This window comes from Protopterus annectens, chromosome 2.part1, assembly GCF_019279795.1.
Source record: "Protopterus annectens isolate FY-2018-M chromosome 2.part1, PAN1.0, whole genome shotgun sequence".
NCBI lineage: Eukaryota > Metazoa > Chordata > Ceratodontiformes > Protopteridae > Protopterus > Protopterus annectens.
In genome coordinates, this window is record NC_056729.1 from 1,458,907,453 (window position 1) to 1,458,932,335 (window position 24,883).

The 24,883-nt window shown below is 42.4% G+C and overlaps 1 protein-coding gene across 1 annotated transcript in view; it reads left to right on the forward strand.

Annotated features, from left to right (window-relative positions):
- UGDH (UDP-glucose 6-dehydrogenase) overlaps window positions 1–24,883 on the forward strand; it is a 293,962-nt gene that overhangs the window by 132,379 nt on the left and 136,700 nt on the right. The window contains exon 5 of the mRNA XM_044063569.1: window positions 2,628–2,775. Coding sequence (XP_043919504.1) covers window positions 2,628–2,775 — 148 coding nt within the window. The remainder of the gene's footprint in view (window positions 1–2,627; window positions 2,776–24,883) is intronic.

Here is a 24,883-nt window from a genome sequence, read left to right on the forward strand (position 1 = left end):
TTGGCAACCCATCTTGTGACACAGGAATTTGTACCTAGTTTAGTGAGTTTGTCAATAATTCCAGAGTTGGGGGATGGTGTCAAAAACCTTGGCGAGATCTAGATAGGCTGTGTGAACCACCTTGCCCTCCTCTGCAGCTTTGGTGACCACTTCAAAGACGTCTATCAGGTTTAGGAGATATGACCTGCCTTTTACAAACCCGAACTTGGGTCCAAAGTTTTTAGATCACCATTGTTTATACGTTCCATGATGGTACGCTCCATAGCCTTGCAGACCAGGCTCATCAGGCTAATGGGGCGGTAGTCTCCGGGGTCCGTGGTGGCTCCTCCTTTGTGGAGTGGAATAACCATTGCTGTGCGCCATTCAGTGGGCACAAAGCCTGAGGTGAGGCTATGATTGAACATGGTACTTAGGTGGGGTGCCATTTCATTCTGTAGTTCATGTAGAACGCAGCCTGGGATGTTGTCAGGTCCCATGGATGCTGTGTTCTTGGTTTTGGAGAGTGTTTTTTTTTTACCTGTGCAGCCATGATTACAGGTACTTTGCATTCTTCCGGTATAGAGATGGGCCCTTTAGGGGATGAGAGAGGAGTAAAGTTAGCACTGAACCTATCTGTCAGGATGTTGGCAATATCAGTTGGTTTTGTATATTTAGTGCCATTGTGCTGTAACTCAGAGCAGATCTGAGTGTTGCCATTGAGATTCTTGACATAGCTATAGAATGCTTTGTGGTTGTCTTTAGAATCAGTGGTGTTTTGTTTTTGTAACTAACTTTGGAGGATTTTATGAGGGATCTCAGCTTCTTACTGAGACTGACAACGCAGTTCCTCCAATCATGAGATTTTACTCTTTTTTTGCAACAGTTTCTTTTTTCTGTTGTAGAGTTTGTTTATAGCAGTGGACCACCAGATTGGCTTCCTTTTTTTGGAGGATAGCATCTTGGTCCTGTTAGGGATTGTGCACGATCCATGCACTCGTGTAAGTGCTTATAAAGTGCAATTGTGTAGGATTCAGCAGTCGTCTCTTTATTGTCCATCAGCATAGGTGTCGTGAAGTTTACCACTTCTGTCTTAAGAAGCGTGAAGTTGGCTTTGGAGAAAATTTTTACGGTGGTTTCCCTAATGGGGGTGGGGTGGGATGTGGATGTCTAGGGTGATTTGCTTGTGGTCAGATCTGAACAACGAGAAATTGACCTCTGGTGTGGAGCACCAGTTGCCCATGTTGGTAATGATCAGGTCTAGAATATTGCTGCCCCTGGTGGGGGTGTGGATAAGTTGATCCAAGGCATTGGAATTTATGAATTCCAGAAAACGTTGAGCACAAGAGTTGGTACATGAGTAGTTTTCCCAGTTAATGGTGGGGTAGTTGAAATCGCCCATTATTAGGGTGTTGGGTTGTACCTTAATATTTTCCAGTGTATCAAGAAATGAGGAGTGGGAATCCTGGGGCATGGTGGGGGATCTGTAGCAAGCTACAATTTGCATTGCGGTCTTGCCCAGAGTTGGTTGCATTTAGATAATCTCAGATGCATTATGCTGAGCAACTAGCCTGGAGGTGTGGATATCCTTAATGAATATGGACACGCCTCCGCCTTCAGTGCTTTGGTCCAGGTTGGGTTGCCGAAAGGTGTGGTATGAATTATAGCTTGGTAATGCAGGGGTGCTCTCTGGAGCCTTGAACCAGGTCTCTGTCACTGCACAGATGTCGATGTTCTCCATTTTAAGGAGTGCCTCGAGTGAATGCATTTTGAGGTTTAGACTTCTAGCATTAAGTAGCATTACCCTCAGATTTTGCTTGCTTGTACCTGTTACGGTGGTGAATTTGTCATTTGAATCTTGCCTAAAAAAGGCACTATAGGGGTGGCAAGAGCCTTAGCCAGTATCCGGAATCCCAAGGGTGACAGGTGCAGGCCATCTCTGGCAAAGCATCGTGGTTTGTTGATCATGTCATCCCAGGCAGACAGATACTGGATCCCCTTAGAATGACACCAGAACCTTAGCCAATTGTTGAAGTCAGTCATTTTGTCCTTGTACTGTGGTATTATTCTGGGTGATGGCAGGGTGCTACTCAGGGCTAGGGTCATACCTGCCTGGGCTACAAGATCAGAAAGCTCCTCCATGTCTCTTTTCGTGTAGTCCAGGGAGGCACGTCTCAGGTCATTCACACCAACACGGACAATGAGAGAGTCATATTTGTATTTGCATTTTATTTTATTGTATTTTTTTCATACTAGGCAGCATTCTTAGAAATATGAGCCTACATACTAAGCATAACTTTTATTCAGTTGCTGTTCTGTTAACTTGTACATTGTACGAGTACTTTATTAAATGAGAGGGACAAGTAGGAGTTGGAATATGTTGGCTAATAATTTATGAAATTCACTTTTTTTTCACATGCTCCAAGTGTTGCAAAACATTTTTTCACTTACTCATATTGGCAAGTGTTCCAGCTATTCTTAAGTACTATTTCCCAACTGTATGCCACTTGAATTGCTGAGTAAGTCAGTTTGGCATTTATTATCTAGGAAGGTCATATAAAATCAAGTTACTAACGCATTTTATTTTTTATAAAACCCTTGTTATTATGTAGTTTGCATGCAAGTTCTTAAGTTTTTGTTTTCCATTGCAGGCTGCCAATGCATTCCTTGCCCAGAGGATCAGCAGTATTAACTCTATCAGTGCTTTATGTGAAGCAACTGGGGCAGATGTTGAAGAAGTAGCAAAAGCAATTGGAATGGACCAAAGAATTGGCGATAAATTCCTTAAAGCCAGTGTTGGTAAGCAGACACAACACCTTTTTGTTCCTTCATTAATCTTTTTTTTGTGCTGAATCGCTCTTCATGTTTATTATTAACATAACTGATGCCACTTACTGGTTAGAGACGGGGTGAATTTGTGTCTTTCTCTGGTCTCAGTTCTGCAACTTCATTAATTATGAGAATTGTACAAATCAAAGTAGCTATGTTGTGTACAAGTTTGGTGGCACAGATTGGTGAAACTCTGACTCTGGCTCAAACAGCCTTAGTGATAAGGGAGTCTGCAAAAGAGGATGGGAGTGAGCGGGTAATTCTGGTCTACTCATCCTAGGTGAGGGGAGGTGGTTTCGCTTACTGCATTGTCAGTACCTACAGGAGCAGATTGGTGTATGACATGCAGTAGTGTTTTTTCCCTCTGCCTAACTGCATTTCTCAATTAGCCTTCACTGCACATGTGCAAGAGCACATGCACAGCGGAAGAAGAAGTAAGCCCTCATATCTGTGACTGCACGTCAGCTGCTGAAGATGGAACTAGGGTCGGAAAATTGGAAAATTCCTCATGGCTGCCAGGATGACTGTCACACCATATCTGGATCTTCCCCAGGTGTTAGGGAATGAATGGCTACAGTCACGGATGCATGATGTGATGGTCAACAGTTGTGTGGGGATTGTAAAAAAAATAATATAAAGTATGCCATTTAATGTGATTTCCGCAGAATCAAGCTAACTTTATATGTATAATTACAAAATGTTATATGCAAACTTAGCTGTGGCTATGCCACTGTGTGACTGCAGAGTTTCATGAATCAGTTTGCATTTTTCTTAACGAAAAATAAATGTTGTTTACATACTTTATCTGGCATAAGTGGAACTGAATCCCCTATCAGCTTATTTTGAGCCATATCAGGACAACCTGCACTACTGACATTGTCATCACTGCTTATATTGTTTCATTATGCTTGATGACAAACCAAGGAGTCCGGATCCAAGCTGTATGTTTTTGTAAATTAGTGACTCTGCTGATTTTCTAGCATCACTCTTAGACCTTCTTCAATAGTTCAGAGTAGTGGTGAGTGTGGAAGAGAGGTGAAGAAGAGAGTACAGGCAGGATGGAGTGGGTGGAGAAGAGTGTCAGGAGTTATTTGTGACAGACTAGTAGCAGTAAGAATGAAAGGGAAGGTCTACAAGAGGGTAGTGAGACCAGCTATGTTATATGAGCTGGAGACAGTGGCATTGACAAAAAGGCAGGAGTCCGAGCTTGACGTGGCAGAGTTGAAGATGTTAAGATTTGCACTGGGTGTGACGAGGATGGACAGGATTAGGAATAAGTATATTAGAGGGTCAGCCCAGGTTGGAAGGTTTGGAGACAAAGCCAGAGAGGCAAGATTACGTTGGTTTGGACATGTGCTGAGGAGGGATGCTGAGTATATTGGGAAAAAGATGCTAAGGATGAAGCTACCAGGTAACAGGAAAAGAGGAAGGCCTAAGATAAGGTTTATGGATGTGGTGAGAGAGGACATGCAGGTGGTTGGTGTGACGGAGCAAGATGCAGAGGACAGGAAGAAATGGAAACAGTTGATCTGCTGTGGCGACCCCTAACGGGAGCAGCCGAAAGAAGAAGAAGACTTAGACCTTCATTACTTAAGTGTTCTGAACTTCTTTTGTTCAAGAAGATATTTTAAAATATGTTCTACTCTGGGTGAGAAAGCACTTACATAAGCATTATTGGCAAGACATTTTGTACAAGACAGAAGATTACTTGTTCTTTTAATTGCTTAAGCCTTTTAAGTTGCTTTCATGTGCCAAGAGATACTGGATGCAGAGATAAGTGCCAAAAAAATGTTAAGTTGAGGGTTTCACTGTACTAAATTAATTTCTTGGATAGTGCTGCCTTGCACCTTCACACTTTTTTTCTTCCTAAAGTCTTCACTCCTTACAATTAAATTGTCATCTTAATCTTACGATGTCCTTGCATTTCATTGTTGAAGTATTCCTTACAATAGGGATCCCTCGCCAAGGGTAGCCCGACATCCGGCTAGTATACCAAAGCCTTTAGGTTGCTAAGGGTATGCTGTATGTCACACACACGCTCTGAGCATACAGAGTAGGGCATAAAGGTGATGCTTGGATGTACCATCCTTAGAACTTCTTTGCAGCCAGTCTGAATGCCGTCTTCAATTGCTGGTCTGAATGCTCACTTCTTTTGCTGGTTCACCAAGGTGTTTTTCAGATAAGTGCCTCATTGGGGGTTTGTTCTCGTCTTTTTTTTCTTTGGTTTAGCTGCTTGTGGGGTTCATGTCATCCAGAAAGAGTAAGTGCCGGCGCAGGAGGAAGATTCCCCATAAGGCTCATCACAAGCTGTGTTTATTTTGTTTAGGTGCTTCCAATGACTGTACGTCCCGTTCTGTTTGCCAGGCTTTATTCCCAAAGACTCTACATAGTTTATTTTGTATTTAGAAAACCTATGTCTTGAGCTTTTGGCAAAAAAATCCCATGGAAGGAGCTTCCCGCTCTGCGGGTCAGCCGTACACCAAGAAGGCCATGAAAGCTAGGTCTGATTCTTCTGCTGTACCGCCTCTGCCAGATGTCTCTCTCAAGGCTATTGAAAGCCCAAAAGATTGCCCACCTCCTTTGTTAGGTTCCTCTGCTACAACCGCTTCAGAGACCAGCATGGATCTGGCTTCATGCACATCTCTGGAGGCCTCGCAGACGTCTGCTTTGGATATTCAAGTGGATCCACGACTGATTATTATTGAAGGACCTAGGGGTGTTCCATACATTTTGGTTAGGAAGGAGGTACTGACTACCATTATAGAGTGTCATATGGGGTTTGAGCCTTCTAAGGTTTACAAAGCTGACGTCCCTTTAAAGAAGAAACAAAACACTAAGCATTTCTCCTTCTCCTAAGGACCATCAGAGTGAATGGCAGAATTTCACTTTTAGTGCCCTTATGGCTTTCAAGCCTCCTCAAGGAGTTTCTGTTTAGCTCCCCTCTGGTCTTCTACTCCTTGTAAGAAGCCTAGGTAACAATATTTATCTGAGGAGGATGAGGAGGAGGAGTCCCTTGCCTGTTCTTCCCAGATTCCTTCTCCCTTAGACTGTGGTTCTGAGAAAGAGGAGTACAGTAGTCCTGACTCTCTTTTTGAGGAGACTTCCTTTGTGGACACAATTTCCAGAGTGATGGAATATTTCAAATGAGATTGTGCCTGATGATTACAAGTTCCTTTGTAAGTGCCCCCCTGCTGACCCTTTTGTGGTGTCTGTGGCATCTGACAAGCCATCAAAGTTATGCCATCTACAAAGTTGCTTCCTTCTGATAAAGACAGCAGAACTATGGAAAGACTGGTTAAGAAGGTATATACCTCAGCTACCCTTGCTTTTAAGGCTGTAAATGATCAGACCCATATGATAAGATATACTTTAGCTCTTCTGTCTCAGGCCGGACATGTTATTTCTGACCTTTGTGACTCTGAGGGGAAAACTTCTGCTCTGTCCTTGTTGGGGACTTCTTCTAGGTGGCTCACCATTCTATGAAATGCAGTTATGATGCAGCAGATGCTTTTTTTAGCACTGCTACTTTTGGTTCATAGGATCGTAGGAAGTTACTAGGCTAATGGCCTTAGAGCCCTTACAAGCCTAGCCACGTTCTACCCTTATTTTCACGATCAGCATCTAATGCCCGTGTCTGAGGGATACAGGTGGAACCCCCTGGGGTATTTTACGGTTGCCCATCAAATCGTCCAGATTGTGTTTGAAGAGGGCCTATGAGGTGCTCTGTTTGACATGAAGTGGGAGTTTGTTCCAAAGGTGTGGTAAACTCTGGCAGACAAATCTGTACCTCCAGCAGGTTCTGTTAATGTCACATACTAGGTTAGGGTCTTTAGAGCAAGTCACCTGTGCAACATTTAACTTGCAGATATGTAGCGTTTTCAATAAAGCAGTGTCAGAGATTGGCCTATATGCAAGGCCAAGATCACCTCTGAGTAGTCTGTATGAAACAGAATAAAGTGACAGTGATTTCAGATGATCCACACAGGACAGATGCTAAAGACCTTGAATTTTTCTTTTGGGGAACCTTTGTGATTTCTCCAATTGCTGTAGGTGCCTGGAAAGGTACATACCATAAGGGCAATTGTACTCTATTATTGGCTTCATGAGGGAAGAGTACAGGGAGGTTATAACTTATTTTTTCTGGAGGCAATGCCCTTACTTATGAGATGAGCAACATAGAATGCCCTTCTTACCACTGTGGAGACATGGTGATCAAAGGCAAGATTGTTGTCAACCTGTCTGCCTAGGTCTCTCACCACTGAGTGCATACTTAGGGTGTTGCAAGTGATGTGGTAGCTAGCAGGACCATCACTCTTACTGAAAGGGATGATAATACATTGAGTTTAAGGCCATGACTTTGGCACCAATCATTTGTTTGTGTAAGACCCTCTTGTAGGATGTTGACATCATTTTGGAGATTCTGTGACTGCTTCCAGTTTGCAGTCATCAGCAAACTTTGCCAGCCACAGACCTTTAGTTCAGTTTTTGCTTGTACTTCAGAGGAGGAGGCATTCCTGGCTTTGGCTTCAACCTTTGCTTGATGATATTAAGGCTAAGTTGATGTATACTCCTCTGGATAACAGGCATTTGTTTGGTGCTGCTGCCACAAAATTGTTTAAGTCTCTATAGAAAAAGTGTAAGGCTTTACATGATCTAAAACATATCTTTGTTTCTCCTGTACCTAAATTCCAGAGGAATTACTCTGATAAGCTGTCCTTTGTTCATAGGCAGTCTCGCCCTCTGCCCAAAGGTAAGAAGGGTGGTAAAAGGGCTCCTCCTGCTAAGGCTACCCAGACTCCATTAGGTCAGAAACCTCCTTTTCCTGACAAACCAGGTGCTGTCTGACTATTCTGTTCTCAGTCATATTCCTCTTTCTCTTCTTCTTTCTCTGTCCCTTCCTGCTTGGTTAAAGATTGCTCAAAATTCCTGGCCTCTTTCCATCATTCACCACAGGTACTACATGGTCTGGAAGTCTTTCCCCCTTTTCATGGGCATACTTCAGCCCACTCGGGGACAGTTAGCCTTTTTTCCATAGGTGCTTCAGGGTCTCTTGACTGAAGGGACTGTTCAGGACATTCCAGTTTCTCAAAGGGGGAAGGGTTTTATTCCAGAATGTTCTTGCTCCCCATGAAAGAAAGCACTTTGAGACCCATTCTGGATCTCCTACCTAAACACCTTTTTTGAAGGTCCCTTTCTTTTGGATGTTGTCCCTTCAGACTTTGTTTCCTCTGCTGCTTCCTCAAGCTTTTCTAGTTTCTCTGGACCTCACGGATGATTATTTTCATAACCCTGTTCATCCCCTTTTCAGGAAGTTTTTGTTTGTGATGCTTCCTGGCATATTCAGTTATCTGCTTTGCCCTTTGGCCTTTGTACTGCCCCAAGGGTATTCAGCAAATGCCTAGCTGCTGTGATTGTTTTTGCAGGCTAAGGGTGTTACAGGTCTTTTCCTACCTAGTCAACCTACTTTTTTTAGGCCTCCTCGCAAGAGATTTTACTGCAGCATCTTCACTTTGCTATTTCTGTCCTGCAAAGCCTGGGGTTCACTGTAAATCTCCAAAAGTCATTTCTGACTCCTTCACAGGAGCATGTGTTTCTGGGTTGCAGGTTCCAGACTGTTCCAGTGTTGGCATCCCTGCCTCCTCCCAAGACCTTAACTCTCATTGCCTTCTTTCAGTCCCTTCTGCTTGTGGCCTCAGTTACAGCCAGGGAACTTCTGACAGCTCTGGATTTCATGGCCTCCACCATTCCTATGCTCCCTCTAGCCAAACTCCACATGAGAAAGCTTCACTGTTTTCTAAAGTCAGTTTGGCTTCAGTAGTCTCATCCTCTAGATTTCACAGTCCCACTTCTTCCATGCCTCAAGCTGGAATTTTAGTGGTGGATTAGGCAGTTGTCACTCAATCCAGAGCTTCTTTTTAAACCTCCACTCACCTCTCAGGAGCTGTTCACAGACAAGAAGTGGAATGGGGGGCTTCTTTGGCTCTCTAAAAGTGCAGGCCCTCCGGTCTCCAACAAAATAAAGACCACATTGGTGTCAAAGAGATGAGAGCTCTTCTTTTGGCTCTTCGGGCATTTCATCCTTGTTTCCCTCTGGGGCCCCCACAAGGTACTTGCAGACAGTACCACAGTGATGTGGTATGTCAACAGGCAAGGGGGGGGGGATCTTATCTCCTTTGCGGGTTAGCACTTCCAAGTGTGGGAGCTAGCTGTCCAGTATCAAGTGACACTTTAGGCAATTTACATTCCCTCAGGTCAGAACATTGTGGCAGACTGTCTGACTCTGTGGAAGACTCTCTCTTCAAAAAGGACCTTGACAATTGGATGGAAGAAAGGAAAGTCACACCGGGGTTCACGTCAGTTGCCCTGCTAGACAGGGGTCCAGGGAAGTTAATAGTGTGGGAAGGAATTGTTATGGCTAGGCTTGTATAGGCCCTAGGGCCGGTAGCCTAGTACCAACCTATGAACCTATGAGCAGATCCATATCACAATCCCATGAAGGAATGCTTCACAAGGATGTGTTTCTGGACAGTGTCCATCAGTGGAGTACTCCTCAAGTAAATCTGTTTGCCTCCCCTATGAACAGATAACTTTGACTTTTTTTGTGCCGGAGCCCCATATCCTCTGGTCAGGAAGTTGATTGGCCTCTCTTTTTTCCTGGAAGGGGATGTTTCTTTGTCTTCCCTCCCCTTCCTTTCATTCCAAAAGTCCTGTTCAAGATAAAGCAGGATGCTCCCAAAATCTTGCTGTTGACTCCCTTTTGGACCAGACAGCATTGGTCCTCTCCTCTGCATTTAGCCAAGGGAAATCATTACACGTTACCTCACAGGGTGGACATACTTACACAAGAGGATCTCTCATTCATCCTCACCTGTCCACTGTTCAGCTGACACTATGGGTGATAGGATTTTGATTTCACATAGACTTTTTTTTTTTTTTTTTTGAGGGTGTGCTTAGGGGCCTGCAAGAGGCAAGGAAACCCACTACCAGGAAATCCTAATTATCCAAATGGAAGAGGCCTTCTGTTTGGTGTCTTTCTCATAACCTGGATCTACTTTCTGTGGATGTTCCTTTGGTTCTGTCTTATCTGTGCGAACTGCTCAATGGTGGGTTGGTGTATTCTGTTCAGAACTACTTGTCAGCTATTTCTGCTTGTCTGTCTTTAGCACCCCCTTTAGCCTCTAGATTTGAGGCTAAACAATTTCTTAAAGGCGTCCTTCATACTATACCTCCCAGGATGCCTGTCCCACCTTCCTGGAACCTTAATTTTGTTTTGGAGAAATTAACTCAGACTCCTTTTGAGCCTGTGGCTTCATCTTCCTTGCAGCACTTTTCTTGGAAGACTGCTCTTGTGTTGGCCCTTACTTCTGCCAGATGGGTGCCTGAACTTCGAGCCCTTATGGCTGTTCCTCCTTTTTTAGTTTCCCAGAAGGACGGGCTATCCCTTTTGTACTAATCCTTCTTTTATGCCCAAAGTGGTGAATGAGTTGTCTCATTTGTCCACTTTTTTGCCTTCTCCGCAATTTGCTAGTGAGAAGGTTTTGCACATTTTGGATGTGCATAGACAGCTCAGATTTTATTTGGATAAGACCAAAGCTTTTCACAAATCTGATCAGCTTTTTTGTTTCCTTTCATCCTAAATCGTTAGGATTGTTTTTTTCAAACAAACTGTTTCTTCTTGGATATCTAAAGCCATTTCTTTTTGTTATTCTTTTCATGACAAGAGCCTTCCTTCTTTGGTTAAGGCTTATTCTACTAGGGCTGTGACTTCTTCTGGTGCTTTTTTCAAGGGTTTAGATACTAACTCTGTTCTTGAGGCTGGTACCTGGACTTCTGTGCATACTTTTACCAAGCACTATAACTTGGATGTGATTTCCAGGGCTAGAGCTGCTTTTGCTGGGGCCATTCTTCATGGGTTCCTAGAGGGCCCTGCTGGTCCTTCCTCTCTTTTTCCTGAGCTTTGGCACTCTCCCTATTATAAGGGATACAGAAATAGTGAAATGGAAGGACATAGTACAGCTGTGTAAAATCTTACCATAGTGGTGGATGTCCTTCTCTTCACTATTGCAGTGTTCATTCCCTCCTTCCTTCCCCTGGTTCTTTTCCCTTCAGGATGTTTGTTACCTCTCTGCTCCTTAGACTGGCATTCCTACTGGAGCTCTCAGTTCTAAGGATGGTAGTCCGGGCATCACCTTTATGTCCTACGCTTTACGTACGTAGAGAGCATACGTGTGACGTATGGCATACCCTTAGCAACCTGAAGGCTTTGGTATACTGTCCGGATGTCGGGCTGCCCTTGACAGGGGATCCTTATTGTAAGGCATACTGCAACAGTGAAGAGAAGGGCATCTACCATCATGGTAAAATTTTACACCTGTACTTTCTTAAAATCCTGATTCCCCATATTCAAGGGGTCATGCTCCCTTTTGGACCACTAAATTCATATCTGAACTAGGTGTAGAGACTTCCTTATTCTACTAGTCTTAAATTGTTTTAGCCACTGCTGCAGTTTTAATTTCATGTTGATGTGCATCATTTGGAAAGTTCTAGGATTTGATGCCTAAGAAGCACAGGGCCCTTTGAGTACGACTATGGCTTTCAGATTACAGCCCAAGATGGAAAAGGATTGTATCTTTATTAAATAATAAAGATTGTGATGTAAGAAAGAGCAAAAAGTTTGAGAGAGATGTGGAAGAGTATAAATCTGGTCAAAGCTATCCTAAACCTAAGCACACAGACAACAGATACCTAGCAGGGGGGAGGTCCGACAAGCAGGTGGAGACCCCCAATAATTTTAGAGAAGGAGTGGTTGGCCAGGATAGGTTCGGGCACGGTGATGACTACAGAGATGGGTGTATCACAACTGGGGGACCCTTTATAGTACCCTCCTTTGAGATGATTGGAAAGAAAAAAGACTAATAGCTATCACCAATACAGGTACAATTAAGTGATGAAGTGGACGGGACGGGCTCTAGGGGGTATCCTAGGCTTGGCAACAGTTGTGATGAGGATGTGATAATTGAATGTGAGAAGTCCATGTATTCTTACAAAAATTACTGTATTTATAATTATAGTGGTATTGCCCTTAATAAAGCATACTTCACTTTATTTATGAAGAGGTTAAAATATGTGCCTTGTAGAAGAAGTAATATTAACAACTTAATATTAGATTTGAAATTATTTCCTAGAAAGAAGAATTTGGAGTATTTATTTTCCAAAACTGGCACAGATAACCATTGTATCTCCCAATTCAAAAGGAAAAGGATATACAATCCCCCTTTGCATCCTCAGTTAAAAAACTTCAAACTAATAGTAGAGAAAGAATTAAGGAAATTTTAGCAAACAGTAAAGTCAGGTTCAATTTGTCTAAGGAAGAAACTAATTTATTGAAAGAAATTAAAAACAATGACAACTTAAGAGTAATGAGTCCTGATAAAGGTGGGGGAATGGCTATGATGGATACCATTTCATACATTGGTAAAATGATGGGCATTTTGAGTGATACAGGGTAATATAGTAGGGTTTCCTTGAATGAAATCAACATTGCTTACAGTAAGACTGATGCCCATTTATATGATATGTTATTGGAAGATTTGATTAATTTTGATGGGTACACTTTTTTTAAAAACAAATAAACCTGTGATACCCACCCTATTTGGAATCCCCAAGGTGCATAAAAATGTTTTGGATCCCCCAATGAGACCTACTGTGGCAGCACGGGGATCCAAACCAAACTTGTCAGTTATATATACCGATAAAAATTTGAAGAAGCTATACGTGTTTGGCACTGGCTTTTTGAAAGATTCATGGGACTTCTTGAGAGGTAGAAGAGGTTTATACAAGGAGAACATGATTTTTGTAGCAATAGACATTATGGACCTTTTTACTGTTCCACATGAAACGAGTTTAAAATGGTTTGAAGAAACTGTGGGGGAGAGTAAGAGTTTTAATTTTAAAGAATTCAGGGGTCTAATAGAACTTATGGAAATAGTCCTGCATAATAACTTTATTGCCGCATAATAACTTTATTGCCTTTGAGGGTGAATTTTACAGGCAAATTAGTGGGGTGGCTATAGCTGCAAGTTGTGCACCCAGCTATGCCAGTATCATCCTACAGATGTGGGAAAATAAGTTTTTGTGGAACTGTCCTTATATACAATGCTGGAACTTCTACAAGAGGTTTTTGGATGACATTTGCATATTTTGGACGTGCACTGAACAAGAATTGGGAGAGTTTATGGATTACACTGGGGAAACCACTGAATTTTTGAAATTCACATATAATATAGATAAGTTAAAAGTTCACTATTTGGATGTTACTTTACAATATTGTAAGTTATGAAGGAAGGTTCAGATCTAGAATATGTAGAAAATCTACTTTTTTGAATTCTTATTTATACTACACTAGCTCTCACCCTTACAAACAGAAATGTTGTATTGTGAAGCGGCAACTTATTAGGGCCTCCAAGATAACTTCAGAGGAAGAAGATTTTTCTAGTTGAATGTGAATTTATAAGGAATATCTTTATGGAAAGAAAATACCCTATTAATTTAAAGTGCTGTTTTATTTTTTAAATATTTTTTTTTCTGCTGCTGTGGAATCCAGAGCTTTTTATCAACCTCAGAATCTCTTCAGTGCTGTTCTGTTAGTGAAAGATTGTGATGTCACTTTGCATCACTATTTGGAGTGCTTGAATCCTAAGAGACGCATTTGAGGCCCAACACATGAAGGTGATGGATGTGATCTGCAGAAATGGACACCTGGAAATGTCCAAGGATCCCAGGCTTGACAATATAACTGATGGCATGGGATTCAGAATCTAGGCCTAAGGCTGCAAGGACTGGTTTATCTTACAAATTACTGCTTCGGAATTATTTTATGCTCTTTCACCCAGGTAGCTGTTATCTAGTGATGGCCTGTCCTCTAGATCCTCAATAATGGACATGTAAGGTTAAATGAAGAGTTGGCTTCTAAGCTGCCTCTTTTGGAAATTTGAAAGATGCCTCTACAATTTCAATTAGGTTAGGGGGTGCTTCACTGTTGAGTAAGAACTGGACCATTGTAACACAGCAATATGTTTCTATGTCTAAACCAGATAGGTCCCTGGGGATCAACTTATTTTGTCTCCTTAATAGTTAACAGTAAAGGTGATATTCCCTAAAGGTCCTTCTACAACCATGTTTAGGCAGTTAGGCTTCTCTAACCCCCAGAGTGAGGTTTGAAAAATCAGTTTAATGAGTATAAAAGGGTGGCTCGGCAGGTTTACAGGTGAATTGGACAGTAGTTGGACTCTCAGGTGGCTTAGAAGTGGGCTTGCAACATACAGCACCACTCTACTGTCATGCAGAACTTTACACCACGTGGTGTTAGTTGTGAGTACAACTTTGGTTCCTACTCTTTCCAGATTTTGTGCATCTGTACAGAAATAAAAACAAATCTAGGGAATATAGTAGTAGAACTCTCCTACTTGACAGATTTCTCACATTTGGTAGAATTTGAAGAAAACACTTTCCTTCAGTGGAGAATGATGACAAGAGTCTTCCTCCTATGTCATTACATTAAGTTTTTTCTTGAAGGTACAAGGCAATACGTCTGTCTGGTCTGTCCATGGAAGTGCCTTAACATTTTACACCCCTTTAGCTCTGCTAATTCGTTAGCATGGGACAAATGGAAAAATTGTATCTTAAATATCTCTGTGGATTACCTCTCCACCACTCATTCTGGATGCCCACAACCCTCTCTGGGGACAAAAAAAAAAAACTTTTGTAGATTCAGGAAACATTAGATCCTTACAGTCTGCTGACCCCTCAAAACCTTTTCTTTTCTGTTCAGAATGACCCCCATCACATCATCTTGACATGACCCACTGAACCAATATTATGTCCTCCCAACTTTTCTGGTTCCAGATAGGATGAGCTTTAGCTTCATTAACCTATGGATACATGTCTTCCTGTCCATCTAGAGGATCTTCCTGTTAGCTTTCCTCTTGAATTCCTTCCTGCAGCTTGAAGCTTGAAGTCATTTTCCTTATATGGCCATCAGAACTGCATGCAGTAGTCATACTCAGTGTTATCTGACCTAGGGGACTGTATAGTGGAAGCATTAGTTTGCTTCAGGAATCTATCCCTCTGAGAATGTTCATTCCATTTTCTAATGCCACTGCTGTCTCATTCAACTCCTGGTGGACCAGATCAACATCCCCAGATCGTTTTCCTGCTTTGTTGTCATCCGTTCCACTCACAGTTGATGCTTCATACCAGCATTGTTGTAGCTAGAGTGCAGTACTTTGCATTTGCTTTCAAAGAACCACAACTAGCACTTTTCTGCTCCCTTATTCAGAAATCCTTTGCTAGACTTTTCCCTCAGTCCTCCACTGCTGTACCGGTCTTGCCATCAGCAAAGATGATCCCATTCTGTATTCCGTGAAATATAGCCAAGACAAACACAGTGAAGAGTGCTGGACCCATGACACAACCCCAGTTGTACTCCACTATTCTGTTACCTAATTCCTGACCTTTTTCCCTTCATGACAACTCTGGGGGTTCTAACATTCAGCCACACAGCTATCCATTTCCTTAGTCTTGATCCGACCCCCAGCTTCTTTAGTTATCGGCCTCGTCTGTGTGCTTGAGTTAAAGGCCTTGCTGAAGTAAAGATACACTACACTTGTTTAGCGGTACTCCCCATTCGAGCTGTCCTGTAACCCAGTCATAAAGCTGTACAGGTAACTGCCACATAACTTCTGCATTGCTTAACATTCTATGGGATAGAACCTATCCCAGATGTTAAGTCAACACCCTATACTTTGTACTGGGCTTCGCATAATGCCTGTCTACACAATGGCCAATCACATTTACATCTGCTTAGTGCAGTATGGACATAAATGCAGTTGGCTGTTGTGCGGAAGGACTTTGAGGTGGTTACCTGTATTGGTTTTGATTGATGACTCCTTGTAGACATGAACCAATGTCAAATGCAGTTTTGGAGGTTGTTGTCTCCAGAAATGCTATCAGCTGTCCCCTCATGATTTTCTGCACAGCTTTTCTTGCCATTATTGTTCAGCTAAAAGGCATGTAGCTCCACAGATTTTTTCCATTGATCTTTTGTATAGAAAGTATCAGAATTGCCATATCCAGTCCTCTAGGGCTTCTGCAGTAGCCAGTGGCCTGCTGAACAACTTCTTGGGGGGGTCTAATAACCCACTGGACAGATTATGGAATAGTGTAAGAGGCACCCCCATATGTTTCTTATGTTTTATCATCCCTAATAGCTGCCAGTTCCTATTGAACTCCTTCCTCTGTATCCTGGTGTCTGCCAACTCTTCTCTCTTTTCAGCCCTGCCTCAATCCCAGCATGGTACCATCTTCTTCCCTTCTCTTCCTTTGTGAACACTGATGACAAGTATTAAGGTAGCACTTTTTTCTCCCATTCTTCTGTGATCTCCCTTCCATCTTGACTGTTGCAGTCATTACTCTTGGATTATCCTGCTGGCAGGCTACCCGCAGTTGGCTTGAATTCCAAAGTCTTGGTCCGGCGTCGGTTGTTGTCGCCTCTTCCCTGATGTCAGTGCACCAGGGGTATAAAAGATGCAGCCGACTCCATTTTCTCCAGTCTTTCTTGCTGCGTGGTGCCCGAAGCAGAAGCAGTTCTCAAGTGCTGGTCGGCTGACTCCTGAAATTTTCGTGTTCGAATTTCAGATCCAAAGTCTTCATTTAAAGCTAAGTACCCCATTGGGGAAACTTTTCTTGCTCCAGACCGATGTCAGAAAAAAGTTAATTGTATTTCTTGTGGGAAGCAAATACCTCATAAGGACTTCCATTCTTATTGTATTCCTTACCTAGGCCCTGATTACGACGTAGCTAATTGCAGATTTTGTGCTAGATTTAACCAACTCACTATTAAGCATCTGTACGACTTTGCATTTCATTACTTTGGCTGAAGATTTAATTACACGATGTCATCAGATAGCCATCCGACTACCACAATTCACAAGAAACACAAGGAAAAGGACAGGCATCCGAGGTCCAAAACTGCCAACGAGGCTTTTTTAAGCCAGTCGCCGGTTCTCAGTGAGGCACTTTCGCAGCCTCTAGCATCCGCTACCTCAGAGCCGCAGACCGCTGCCGACTCCCACGTGGGGCAGACTAGGCCTCTGGAAACTCAAGGTATTGGACATTAGGAAAATATTCCCTCAGATGGGTCCGGAGCCACTGAGCAGGCATTGGCTACCTTGGCTGTGAGGGCTTTAAATTGTCAATTTCATATGCTTAAATGTCAACAATACTTATTGTCACTGCTTAAACAGAAAATGTTAACAAATTCTGAATGTGCAGAAAACAAGGAAATGCAGGATTTATTGCATGCAACTGAACAAGTGGGAAAGCATACTTTGCAATGTGGTTTTGATTCTCTGGAGGCCTCTTGCAGGGCCGCTGTTATGGGTTCTGTCATTAGGCGACATGCGTGGTTAAAGGAACAGAATCTGCCTGATTGTGTTAAAGCAAAATTATTAGATGCTCCATTACAGCATGATACTTTGTTTGGTGTTAAAGCAGAAGAGGTGTTGAAGAAAATGGAGGACAAAGCGAAATCTATGCAGACAGTTAAGGATTTCTTACAGGTGCAGCCACCCTGATTTAGCAGGAACTGACCTACAAAGAATTGGTCCTTTCCAGTGTCAGACAGGCCACAAAGAGGCAGATACAGACGCCCCAAAGGCAGATCCCATCCCCAAGGCTCATACAGGCCTAAACAATGGGGTGCCTCTACCTAAAAAAGCGGAGAAGACAAATCGCAGCCATACAGGAAACAGTCCCAATGACTTTCCTCTGCCAGAACCAAGCACTTATCTTTTGGCAGCCCCCTTAGGGGGAAAACTAGCACTTTTTTCACAAAATTGGCACATGATCACCCAGGACGAATGGGTCTTGAACATAGTGTCTCAGGGCTACGGGTTCCACTTTCACACCCTACCAAGGGCAAAAGGTATGCCAGATCTGACACGCAATCAATGGGCAGAGGCACAAAAGCAAGTTTCATCCCTCATGGACATGAGGGCCATTCAGCGAGTACCAAAGCAAGAGCAGGGACAAGGATTTTACTTGAGACTTTTCTTGGTACCCAGAAAAGACAACACCTGGAGACCAGTACTGGACCTGTCTGTTCTAAACACATTTCTGGATGTACCAAAATTCAAAATGTTGACTCTGCAGCAGCTACCTTAAAGAGGCATACCTGCATGTCACAATCAGACAATGTTGCAGAAGATACCTCAGATTCATAGTTGGTTCAATGCACTACCAATTCTCTGCACTGCCCTTTGGCTTATCTACTGCACCCAGGGTCTTCACAAAATGCCTGGCACCAGTAATTGCATTTTGTAGACAAGGAGGAATTCAAATATATCCTTACTTGGATAACTGCCTTATTCAAGCAGAGAACAAGGACATTCTACTCAAGCATCTGGCATTTGTAAAAAGATTACTAATTTGCCTAGGGTACACAGTAAACAAAAATAAATCAAAACTAGTACCCTCTCAAGAGATAATATTCCTGGGTGCAAGCTTAAATACAACTGACCAGATGGCTTATCTCACACCAGACAAACAAAGGCAACTGACTTCTTACTTCAAAATGTTGGCAACAAAGACCCAGTTATCTGCAAGAAAAATTCTGCAGGCTTTGGGCTTCATGTCATCCTGCATTCTGCTAATTCCATATGTCAAACTGCATATGAGGAAACTACAATGGTATCTAAAAATTGTTTGGACTCAACATTGCCACAGCCTGGAAACATTAATTACCCTCATTCCCTGCCTGCAACAGGAGTTTCGATGGTGGGCACAGGCCTGTCACCACAACAAGGGACAGCCATTCACTTTACCCACAGCCAGACAGACACTAACAATGGATGCATCAGATTGCCTGGGGGGCCCACATGGCAGGAAAATGTATTCAGGGCACATGGCCCGCAAGCCAGATGCATCTTCATATCAATCAAAAAGAGATGCTAGCTGTTCAGAATGCCCTGACAGCTTTCAAGGATATACTTCATCCAGGACAACTACTGATAAAGATGGACAATACTACAGTCATGTGGTACATAAACAAGCAGGGAGGCACACATTCCTACCACCTCTGCAGACAAGCCATGACTTTGTGGGACACAGCACTGACTTATCAAGTTCACCTGCAAGCACAATTCCTGCCAGGAAAAATAAATACTCTGGCAGATGAACTAAGCAGAAACCTCATGGATCCCCACGAGTGGAAACTGGATCCACAAGTCTTCAGCATGATAAGGAAATGGGGATACCCAGACATAGATTCCTCCCCTCACAACTGCCAACTACAAAGATTCTGCACAAGGACTGATCACAAGCAAGCATGGAAAGTGGATGCCTTATCCTTCAGCTGGAAAAACCTAACAGTATATGCCTTTCCTCCACTGCCTCTCCTCCCCAAGGTACTCCTAAAGGTCAGACAAGAAAAGCCAAAAATGATACTGATTGCCCCAGACTGGCCATGCCAGCACTGGTACCCAGTCCTAAAGAGCTTGTCCCAAGGTTCAGCCTGGACATTGCCTCAAATTTCTCACTTACTGACCCAACAGAACAATCAGATCCTGCACAGCCAACTCATGACCTTAAATCTGGCCGCATGCGGATAATGTAGCCATTCAGAACACTCCTCTCTCCAAAGCTGTGATGAATGTTATTTTGGAGGCCAGGAGGCCCAGTACCAGAAAATCTTATGCAGGAAAATGGAAGAGATTCTGTGCTTGGAACCAGGCACAAGGAATTGACATGTTTGTACCAACTATTCCTCAGATTTTACAATACTTAACTGAGATGCTGGACAAAGGCCTATCCTTTTCATCAATTAAGATTCATGCCTCTGCCATTTCAGCCCATTACAATACAGAACTGCCTATCTTTTCTCATCCTTTAATAAGGCAGTACCTCGAGGGGCCAAAAACATAAGACCTCCAAGGAGAGCTACAATACCTGCATGGGACCTCCGTTATGTCTTGGAAAAACTCACACTGCTTCCTTTTGAGCCAGCCTCAACAGCTAATATAAAATTTTTATCCTGGAAAACAGCTCTGCTCCTAGCAATAACCTCTGCAAGATGAGTCTCGGAGTTACAGGCACTCATGGTTGTGGAACCTTTTATCATTTTCCATCCAGACAGGGTTTCTCTGAGGACGAACCCGACATTTATGCCTAAGGTGGTGTCCAGTGTGGCCCTTAACCAAACCATTCACTTGCCCACCTTTTATCCAAACCCAAAGAACAAGGGTGAGAGACTTCTGCATTCTTTGGACATACACAGACAGCTACGCTTCTACTTGGACAGAACTAAAGCTTTCAGAAGGACTGATCAACTTTTAGTGGGATATGCTGCAGGATCACAAGAAAAGGCCATCTCAAAACAGACTATTTCAAAATGGATAGGCCATTGCATTCGTTTCTGCTACTCACAGCATAGCAAATCAGTGTCTAAGGGCATTAGGCCACATTCAACCAGAGCAGCAGCCACTTCAGCAGCCTTCCTCAGAGGAGTACCAACCAAAGACATCTTAGAGGCTGCAACTTGGAGTTCAATGCACACTTTTACAAAGCACTACCACTTGCCTCTCTAATCTAAATCCAGAGCAGGCTTTGCCACTGCAGTTCTGCATGGCCTCATAGCCTCTCCTAATCCTATTTAGCCCAGCCACCCAACCTCAGCTTTGGGATTCAACCCAAGAGTAATGACTGCAACAGTGAAACACGATGAACATAGTACAGTTGTGTACCTACCATAAATGTAGATGTTTGAGTGTATTCACTGTTGCAGTCCAGGTTACCCTCCCACCATCCCCCTTTCTTTTGCTGGGTCTTATCTGTACTTCTCTATTCTATACAACCTATGTGGTGTATTTGCTTTTAGATGAAGGAAATGTTTACTTTAGTGCATGCAGGTTTATTGGCATAATTTATTTAGCCTACCCTTTCGGGGGCACCTGACATCTGGGGCAAGAAAAACTGAAGAAAATGGCGTCCGCTGCATCTTTTATACCCCTGGCGCACTGACGTCAGGGAAGAGGCGACAGCAACTGAATTCGGACCAAGACTTTGGAATTCAGGCTGACTGCGGGTAGCCTGCCAGCAGGATAACTCAAGAGTAATGACTGCAACAGTGAATACACTCGAACATCTACATTTATGGTAGGTACACAACTGTACTTTCTCTCTCTCCCTTCCTTCTTTCTGCAGTAACCTTCTTGGTAAACCGTTTTTAGGGAGGATTTCAGACTATCAAAGCACATTTGAGATTGACCACCTGTTCCAAAGCCATCTCGCAACAGCCATTGGCTGTTCTTTTTCTGGAGTCTGTCCTCTTTCTGGAGTCTGTCCTCTTTCTGGAGTTTGTCTTCAAGATTGGTATTTTATGGGACTAAAACTTGCGTGTACCAACTAGCCCTACACAATTGAAAGTGCACCTGATTGGTGAAGACATAGCTGCAAGGGTGCATCTTTTTATCACTTGAGGTGTAGTAACATTGGAGTTGATTATAGTAGTGTTGTGCAAGGTTTCATCTGTTATGCATTGTGATGTGATAGGGCTTTGCTGCCCTTGAAAAACACGTCCTGACTTATTTGTAGATTCCAGTTGTAAACCGTTTGTTTTCCCCAAAATGGCATTTGACTGGTTTTGTCTATAGTATAATGTCTTCAATTCCTTGATCTGTGCTTAGAATCACTCACAAAATATGCTTTGTGTGTATCACTAAGGCTGGTCATTTATACTTCCTTTTGAATGGCCACCCTTGATGACAAGGCATCCTAATGCCAAATTCTGTGTAGTTTCCTTGCCTCAGTAAAGGCCATAAAAACTCCAGCATTTGCTGCTCTATCCCATGACATATTCAAGGCCAGAAACAGCTTTGACCAAAAGTTTTATTCCTTTGCCACACCCCAGTCTGATCATTTACTTATTGTATCCCATTTAATATTTACGAACCTCTCAGGTTGAGCAAACCTTGGAGGAAATTGTCTTTTCTCATTAAACCAGATAAGCAGGAGCCATTTGCAAAGAGTTTACTTATGTCCAAAGCTGAGTTCCAGATGTGTGCCACTACCCAGCTGACACTGTGGCCTTAGACTTTGGGCCATTACTGTGTAATCTATCTCAGTTTGCCTTTCATTTATGACAAGATGTGTTATCCTGTAAATGGTGATGTCATGTTTTGTGATCTATTGCTGGAGATAAGTGAAAATTCTTAGGAAATGGCCTTATCCTTTTTTTTTTTTAGTAGAGGTTATGCATACCTCTCTTCTTCATCATCATCAGTCCGCTCTTTTCCCATTTTCTACATGGGTTTGGGAAATCAAGTTAATTGTTGCCATGTCTCTCGATTCAGTACCACACTCCTGCCTTCTTTGACACTCGTGCTTAACTGTCGCAGCTCTTCTTTCACACAATCCATCCACCTCTTTACTGGATATCCTCATTTCCTCTTACCTTCTTCCTGTCTGTCCCAAATCATCTTCAATGAATTGTCTTCTGCTTTTCTGAACATGTGTCCAAACCACCGTAATCTGTTCTCTTTGATCTTTTCTGCAACTGGAGATACTTTGGCTTCTTATCTTATCCTAATTTCTTTGTCTGTCCCACATAGTGCATCTTACCACCCATCGCAGGCACTTCATTTCCATCACCTCTGGCTTCTTCATCTGCTCTGCCTTTACTGCCCAGGTTTCTGTACCACACAGTAGTACTGGTCGCACCACTGTCGTGTACACCTTGCTTTTCAGCTTCTTTGGAATTCTTCTGTCATAGACTCACCTGACTCTCCATGCCAGTTGGCTGTAGCCCCTCTGATTCTAACTCTGACCTCTTCATTCAGACTTCCCTTCTCCTCGACCACCCCTGTCAAATACTTGAAGCTGTTTACCTGTTCCATTATCTTCCCTTCTGTCTCAATTCTCAGCTTCTTCTGATTTCCCGTTTGCTGCCATTACGTGTGTGTGTACGTGTGTGTGTACGTGTGTGTGTACGTGTGTGTGTACGTGTGTGTGTACGTGTGTGTGTACGTGTGTGTGTACGTGTGTGTGTGTGTGTGTGTGTGTGTGTGTGTGTGTGTGTGTGTGTACGTGTGTGTGTGTGTGTGTGTGTGTGTGTGTGTGTGTGTGTGTGTGTGTGTGTGTGTGTACGTGTGTGTGTGTGTGTGTGTGTGTGTGTGTGTACGTGTGTGTGTGTGTGTGTGTGTGTGTACGTGTGTGTGTGTGTGTGTGTGTGTACGTGTGTGTGTGTGTGTGTGTGTGTGTGTCTATACAAGTGGTCTAATCGCACTTCGTCTAACCCAGCATAACCCCCCCCCAAAAAAAAAACACAAAGGCTTGACTTCTTACAAAATAACGCTAACTTCACCCAACCGCTCAACAACTTAACTTCTGTATAACAACTTCTCAGTCACACTACAATGGAAGATTGGGAAAAAACACAGTCCAACATTTTGTATGTGTGTAGGGGAGGTATATATATATATATATATAATATAAATAAATATATGTGGATGAATATATATAACCTATATCCCTGCTACCTGGAATTCTTTCTTTGCTGTCATGAGGTTTCAAGGTGCATGTCTATGTAATGCAAAATTTTGGCTGAGCCCCGCTACAAGAAATTATTAGAAATGCATGTGTCTTCTTCTAAGTCCTCTTAACTTATTGCTGGCACTGTCTGGAAGCCTTTTTGTGTGTGTGCCGTATGACAAAGTTGTTTTGTGTGTGTGTGTGTGTGTGTGTGTGTGTGTGTGTGTGTGTGTGTGTGTGTGTGTGTGTGTGTGTGTGTGTGTTTGTTTGTTTAATAATTGTATCAGCTGTAGATGTTCAGCAGAATCTCTTTTGTCAGGGTTTATTAATCAGCATCCTGTCTCATTTGTTAGGGAGGGTTACAGTTATTCATTCATGTGTTTCTTGTGTATTATTAATAAGGCCAGTGAAATAGTTGTCCCTTTTACAGAGGCCAGACAAAAGGTAAGTAGCATATGTGATGAAAGGAGATACTACCAGCACTGCTAGCTGGAATTTTATAAATAATTGTATGCCATTTGTGAATATCAACATATAAGGTGCTTGTATTACATCTGTATTAGAACTGTATGTCATGTGTATATCAGACTGATCTGTACAGGTGTTTATGTTAAAGGTATTTTATAAAGTACTTATGCTTAAAACGTAACCATAGTGTGCCCTGCTGGAAGAGAACAGAAATGTACATGCACTATTGTAACTTTTTAAATGTATATATATTTTAACAGTGGAAACTGGAATACAGGAGGGTAACTTCAGAAAAATAACTGAAATTAAATTACTTTATAGGTCAGGCCGAAGAAATGATGTCTGTGCTGAGAAGCTTTCTGTATTGTCTTCAGAGTGAACTAATTACTAATTCTGAAAACATGAAGGAATGTAATTGTTTTATGACTTCCAGCATCTGCCAACGATCTGAGGCCTATGTATTTTCACAGGTAGATGCTAAATACTACTAGCTTCCAACAGTGGGGTTTCACCTCGGATAGATTCATATGACAAAAAATGATGTCATTTTGCAAGCTATCCCAGCAATAATATTTGAGATATTAATTTGAGGAGTCTGTTAGTGAGATAGGGCATTCTGTTTTCTGTCTTGGACTTGACAACAACAACTAGAAGATCCATTCACCACATCTGCCCTGCTCTGATGAAGTAAGTTTCTAGGGAACAGTATAATTCTCTTGGATATAGTCAGAAATATAACAAAGCTTAGTTTAGAAATTTTTCTTTATTTGAGACTGTTCTGCAATGTTGTTTTAAATATTTCCTGTGGTTTTGAACTCTGTCACTGTGAATATATGCTGAGTAATTTTCTTTTCCTTTTATTTATTATTAAATGTATTTAAACCTTTCATTGTGGCTGATCTGTCTAGAGATATTTAAGTTTTGAGAGTACTTGCATGTTTATTTGGTGACACTGTATGAGCCACTCCTAATAGACGTGCTCTTGGTCAAACTAGCATTTGTATTAATATTAATATTATGCAAAAAC